The 6,521-nt window shown below is 44.9% G+C and overlaps 1 protein-coding gene across 2 annotated transcripts; it reads right to left on the bottom strand.

The window, feature by feature from the left end:
- Positions 1–1,318: 1,318 nt before the first annotated feature.
- Positions 1,319–5,362, bottom strand: LOC103912164 (lysozyme g-like). 2 transcript variants are annotated; one of them, XM_009320936.1, is made up of 6 exons: positions 5,328–5,362; positions 4,567–4,656; positions 3,739–3,935; positions 2,680–2,818; positions 1,766–1,900; positions 1,319–1,685 (listed from the first exon to the last, which is right to left on the bottom strand). In XM_009320936.1, the coding sequence occupies exons 1-5, from the start codon at positions 5,332–5,334 to the stop codon at positions 1,767–1,769; spliced, it is 567 nt and encodes a 188-aa protein (XP_009319211.1). In that variant the 5' UTR covers positions 5,335–5,362; the 3' UTR covers positions 1,319–1,685; position 1,766. The 2 variants fall into 2 exon arrangements, with proteins under 2 accessions (XP_009319211.1, XP_009319212.1); XM_009320937.1 differs by having other exon boundaries at positions 1,319–1,900.
- Between the last annotated feature and the right edge of the window lie 1,159 nt (positions 5,363–6,521).

Here is a 6,521-nt window from a genome sequence, read left to right as displayed (position 1 = left end):
CTTTGTCCAGTCGGGTCTTGAAAACCTCCGAGGACAGGGCCAGCTCAGCCTTTCTGGGCAGCCTGCTCTGCTGCCTGGCTGTCTTCGTGGGGAGAAGGTTATATGCAGAGTACAGTCTTGTATCCAGTCTGAACCTCTCTTCTTTCAGCCTATGCCCGTTGTCACTTCTCTTCCCACCTCGCACTACCGTGAGGAGCCAGCCTGGCTCCACCTGCTCAATTATCCGTCACAGGTAGGTACTGTGGGGCTGCTGTTAGGTCCACCTGAAGCTGTCCCTCCTCATGGGGCGAGTGCTCCAGCCCCAACCACCTTGGTGGCTCTCTGCTGACCTCGCTTTACTTAATTGCTCTTTCTTGTGTCAGGCGGCCCAAAACTGGACCCCGCTCTCGATGTGGTCTAGTGCTTAGTGGAGGTGTGTAATCCCTTCCCTTGGTCAAGCTGTGCTTCTGTTCGTACAGCCCAGGGCACCCTTCGCTGCCTTTGCTGCTTGGGCACACAGCTGGCTCATGTTGAGCATGCTTCTCGGGTAGGAACCATTTGCCATGTCTACCTGCTGTAGCAGTTAAAGTATATTCAAACAAATCTTCAGTGCGATACGCGGTAGCATTGTAGAAATGTACTGTTTTAAGAATAAATTTGCATTTCTGTGCTATTGCTCTGCTGCAGGTTCCCTTACTGCTTCAGATTTGGTAATTAATACCGTAGTGTGAGTAGACCAATACAGTTCTAATAATAGCATCAGGATATCTTAATCACAGGTACAAGATACTAGCTATAAAAAAAGCACCATATTTAAAACAAACACACACTCCCCCCTGCTCTTTGTTACTTCTCCTTTAGCCCCTAGTGATATGCTTGAGGGTTCTTTTTAACCACTCTAAACCACTTACTTTTCTCCCCTGTGTCTTGCAATGGCTGAATGAACCCAACAACTCTAAAGCTAAGGCTCCCCAAAAGCTTTACTATATGATTGATTAAAAGGATCTGTTTATTGTGCGTGAACTTGCATCAGATTTTATAAACGACATGCCATTTAAAAAACATGATGGAATGTGCATATTCTCACTCCAGACCCTCCATTTAAGCTAATATATAGCTTCAATAGAAGTATTCATTACAGCAGCTTGAGTTTTACAGATTGTTTGCAACTGTAAAGGCTAAAATGAAGTAGTATCAAGGGCAAAAGAAAGTTAAGGATAGCTTAAGATAGTTTTCCCTCCTGTCACAAGAAACAGCCGCTTTGGGGTGACATCTAACCAAAGTTAAGAGCAACTACTCTGAAAGGATACGATACACTGTGATACACTCTTCTGGTAGGTTAAACATGCACAATATTTATTGCAAATATTCAATTCCAAAATTGCAAATTGTTAACAACCAATTTTGTACTGCTGTTAGACGCATGAACTGATAGATAAAATCTGAAGCAGATAAAATCTTGTTAAGCAGTGTCATGACTTTCTTGCAGCATTAATCTGCTGCTTGAGAAACTGCAAGCACAGATGAAAACTCTGCTTGAATATTCTCATGAAGTGAGCTAAAAAATAAATGCCAAAAGATAGGTTACCGTTTGGATTGTTAGCAGTGTTATCTTTTGAAGTGATTTTTGTAGCTTTAGCTGAAAAAAAACATTGAAAGCTTGCACTTGTTTCTGCCTTCATCGCTCCCCTCCGTTCTCACTGCTTCTGGGGGAGACATCCAGGATTTTTTTAATTAGAAGCAAAATATTCAACCAGTGACTCAAATCTAAGCATCGCTCAGATACCTCAGTATCCATTTCTCTTATAAAACTTGGCTCTTGCAACCACATCATTGGCGTAGTCATTGTGTGTTGTGCCAATATCCACTCTGTCATAGTTCTGGACGTTGTTAGGTCCCGCATTATAGGCTGAAATCCCACCTGAAATGAGAGTGAAAGAAACGCATAAACAGAGGTGATACTTTGTCAGTAAATAAGCAAACAAACAAAAATCACAACTTAAATTTGTTGCTTTAGTTTGCAGCTCTCTTTTCACCAGTACTGTATTGCCGTTTCCAGCTATTTTTGCCACTGAGGTGTTCCTCCTGTGTTTTAACTTTGTGGAGAAATCATAACCTCCTCCTTTGCATCCAGACTTGGTGACCGTTGTCCCCTTGCTGTATTTTGCTAATGTAACATCATCAGTTGTATGACTGATTCCTCTTCTGCATATTCCGTCATGTCTACCTGCGTTAATAACCTCCGACGTATTTGTACTGTAGCTGGAATAAAGGGATCCAGCCATGACGGCTTCAGCTGTCATCAGTGCTCAAGAATATAACCGTGTTTCCTTCAGAGAGGACCATACATTTTCAGAATTAATGTGCTCCTTCTTTGGAGTTGCCGGGATAGCAGCTTTTTGTAGGTGGCTATAGGAACACAAAACAAACGCAACGGAGAGAGGTGGGGAAAATCCCACCCTTACTCCTTGCAACTGAAAAATGTCGTGACATTTGCCAAGCTTTCCAAAAGCGTGCTAGAAAGCGAACCACATCTTATTCCTCTGTTCCTTTTAGTGAGTGTCAAGAAATATTGTTCCACACCTCAATAAAATGAACAGGGGGACTGGGATGTGTTTAGTTTTCTAACGTGCTCGGTTTTACAGCGTTATCGTGCTTGACTCTTATGTGTGAAGCGTTTTAAAGCTGACAAAATTCTACCTTTGAGCTGCTGTTCCTTTGTCCATGCTGGGAATTTCTTCTGGATTTCCCTTATCATCCCGCATAAAATCTCCGTGCCTTGTGCTAAGTGCTCTTCACTGTCCCATGACCCGACAATCTTATGGTAACGTTTGTCAACCTGGAAGCGAGACAGCAATGTCAGCACACCAGAAACCCCACCATTTGTCCAGAGCTCTTCATTGCTTACAGGCCGCTCGTATTCCTTTTGATCTTTAACCTCCTGGTTTACCTCTTTTGTAATTGTATAGAGAGGAAGCAAACTTAGCTCAAGGCGCAGGCAAAGCCAGCAGATGTGTGAATAGCAGACTATCGGGGCACTGAAGAGGAATGCCTGCCCTGCGTCCTTGTCTGCCAGAGCCTTAAAAATCCAACACAGCTGCTGCTGTAAAGGTGACAGGGTGCAGAAAGCAGGCTTACTGCTGCTTAAGCTTTTCCAGCTGCAATCTCCTCCTCCTCCTCCTCCTCCTCCACCTGTTATCCATGGGGTAGTAAAGCGCAAGTCTGAGGGGGCTGGAGCTGTTGCAAAAGCAGATCCCAATGCGTGCAGCAAATGTTTAGGGATTGTACGGATAAACGTACAACTTGGCAAACAAGTGAGGCGTGAATGTAGGCATGAATAATGAAGCAAGATCCCGCACTAGCCAGGCCCCTGAGGAGCATGAAGGGTAATTAACCTGACTGTATGTAGCTGCAGCCTACAGGCCTCCATGCTTAGTTAAAAAAAAAAAATGCTTCTTAAAACAAGGTTTATTATCTAAACTATGAAATAGGAACAATTAATCTCTTCATTCCCAAGAGAGCGCTGGGAAGCAAGCGGCAGTTTCACGGTGCAAACGCAGTCCGCTCATGCCCTGACACTCACCAGGGTCCTTCTGCGGTGCCAGGAGCTGACAGCCGGGTCAGCCTTGGCTTTATTCTGGCCAAAAAGTTGGCTGAAAAGGTCTAGGGGGTTGCGTTTCAACAGGGCCCCTGCTGCTTTTCTGACTTTCTGCTTCAAAAGAAGGATGAGGTTTGTGTTTTTAAGAAGGCTGACCGTACCTGCATTAAACCAAATGCATTTCCGTGGTCGCCCCAGCCATCCTTCAGCACTGTCCCGGCGTGTGACTCTCGAGAGATAATACCAGCAATCACAGCTGGATCAACGCACTTGCTGTTGCCAACTTTTGTAATCATGGCGTGGTATTTCTCCATGTTCTTCAAATCTCCTTCTGCAATCTTCTCCGAGGCAGAAACTCCTACACAACACAACGTGCATGACTTTTCCTTTCGTTTTTAAAATCAGAAACAAGTTGTTCTAACAGACAGCCATTATGAGTGAGCTGACATTTGGAATCCTTCTGAATCTATTTAGAGAGAAGCAATGATAGAACTGACCAATTTTGCTGAAGGGTAAGTGCCCTAGAAATCAATACACAGATGATATAAAAGACGTTTTTTCAAATACAGAGGGCAGTTCTCCAGTGTGCAGACTAAAAGGCGGGTCTTCTTGTTTTCAGTCTAAGCCTTTGGGTGGATTAGTCCCAGATTTAGTTCCTTTTAATAGAGGACTATAATGGGGAAGTGTTCAGAAACTTAGGTCATGAGGGAAACCCTCTTAAGGGAGAGAGAAAAGCAGGCTCGGTGGCAGGGCTCGGATGTACCCAGCAGACCTTGCATTTTCTCCGTGATGGGCTTGAACGTTCCTTAGAACATCTCAAAGGCAACTCTATTCCCAACATCATAAACTTATGTGCCCACGTAGGACCTTTGTTGCTTGTGGAAAATTTGCTCGCATGGCAATGGCTGATAGCCAAAGACCAGGATCTGTAATAGGCACGAGCTTGTGCATGGATGTAAGGGGAGATGAACAACTGAATTAGTGCCTACCTGCATAGCTCAGACCTTCCGGTTTCGCAGTTGCCTCCGAAGCTCCAGTTGTGTCAACATTCAGTATATTCCCATAACGCTCCAAACAGCCTAAGAGCAGTATTTACGACCAAACGTCAGACCAGCGCAGTGTGTGATGCACGCCATTAAAACGTTTTCAGATCCGTGACTGACACCCATAGCACCATTTCGATACTAGTACAGGCATTTATGCTAGCAGATGTGGTCGTGGTACCGTATGCTCTGGGAAGGATTACCTCTTGGTCATGCTAGCATAAAGCCACAGTGTAGCTTATGAGGTGAACTGGTGCTTTGTGCACAAGTCATCTCCCCTAATTTTAGCTTGCCTAAAGCTTAGCTGTCTAGTCTAAGCTTGTGACTTGGGCTGCCTGCATAGCCAATGGTGAAAGGCACCTCCAAAAGGTGTTTTTTCTATTCCCCCCCAAAAAAAATAATCTATGAAAGTCAAAAGAATTCCTACACTATTTGCTGTCTCCAGCTTGCTTTTCCATAGCTACCATCAACAGGAAAAATCTGAGAGAAACGTCCTTCAATTACATCCATTCCAATTTACCTGACTTGCAGTCTGTTTGACTTGCGATTTATCTGCATTTATCTGTTCCCTAAACATGCTGTTGCGGAAGGGAAAACATGCAAACAGCAGCTGAGAGGAGCGATGCTAACCCGAGCCCAGCAGTTAATGGAAAACAGAATTTAGTACAGTGAATTATTTACAAGAACATTAGACAAACATCACAGACCTGACATGTTTGCTGCAGGATGTCTCCCCACCTTCTTGCACACTTCCTAGAGACAAATGGGCTTTTTATCTGCTGGCGGTGTTTTGAAGCAGCTGACTCCGTGCACTTCCCGCACACCACTGGTATTACGGGAAACAGGAGTGCCTTTCCTGAAAGAGTGGTTAAACATTGGAACAGGCTGCCCAGGCAAGTGGCTGAGTCACCATCCCCGGAAGTATTTGAAAGGCGTGTAGATGGGACACGGTTTAGTGGGCATGGTGGTGTTGGGTTGACGGTTGGACTCGATGATCTTAGCGGTCTCTTCCAACCTTAACGATTCTAGGATTCTAACAACTTCTTGTGCGTCCACCCAAACACAACAGGGTTTCTGCTCTACGGCACAAACACAGCTACGATTTTAAAAATGAAATACCTTTTAATGTAATTTAAAACCCCGTTGCTAACAGTTTGGAACTAGGAGGAGCCTCGTCTGAAGACAACTGTCCCCCTTCAGTTGTTGAAAGTGCTGACAACGGGGAAACGGGAACCTGCGCTTTTGGATGTAATAAAGTTTTTGCAGGCAAAGACCCAGCAACAATAACATGACACAGAGCTGCAACCACTGAGAATTTGGATACGCAGAGAAAATGCCAGGTCCCTGTTGTTATCCCCTCTTGTACAGTGACAACAAAGGTGAAGGCACAAACCCAAATTAGCGGGCGGCGTGGATCAAAGCCACTGTAGCTGTTCAGCAGTAAGGAGAAAAGCCACTGGATGGCAGACCTGCCCACCACCGCTAATCCATCCAGACATGCATCTCCCCCGTGGTAAATTTTGTGAAGGTGAAATGCTGTTTCCTCTTTCGTCAACTCTTTCACATTTTAAGCCGGGGAATTAATCCTGTGTCATCATGTTGAAAGATACTCAATTCTGTAAATTTTTCCTGTACTGTTGATGCCTCTGTGAGAGACTGAAAGAGTTAATGTCTCAAGCATTGTAGTAAAACAAGTCACGGTCTGCATAGCAGCAACGAACCTTAAACGGGAGGTCAGATAGCTCAGGATGTGGAGGGTGTGCCGGAGAGTGCACAGTTCCATGTTCTGATGAGCCTGGCCTGACAACACACCACATAAGGCCAGAGGTCGTACAGAGGTCATTTGAGGAAGGGGCCCACGACCATCCCCCACAATGGCACCTGCACAAAGGATCAGGAGC

Source organism: Pygoscelis adeliae, unplaced genomic scaffold (genome assembly GCF_000699105.1).
Source record: "Pygoscelis adeliae isolate BGI_AS28 unplaced genomic scaffold, ASM69910v1 Scaffold1243, whole genome shotgun sequence".
Taxonomy (NCBI): Eukaryota; Metazoa; Chordata; class Aves; order Sphenisciformes; family Spheniscidae; genus Pygoscelis; species Pygoscelis adeliae.
Note: the sequence above shows the minus strand (reverse complement) of the source record. Positions and strands in the feature narration are given on the sequence as shown.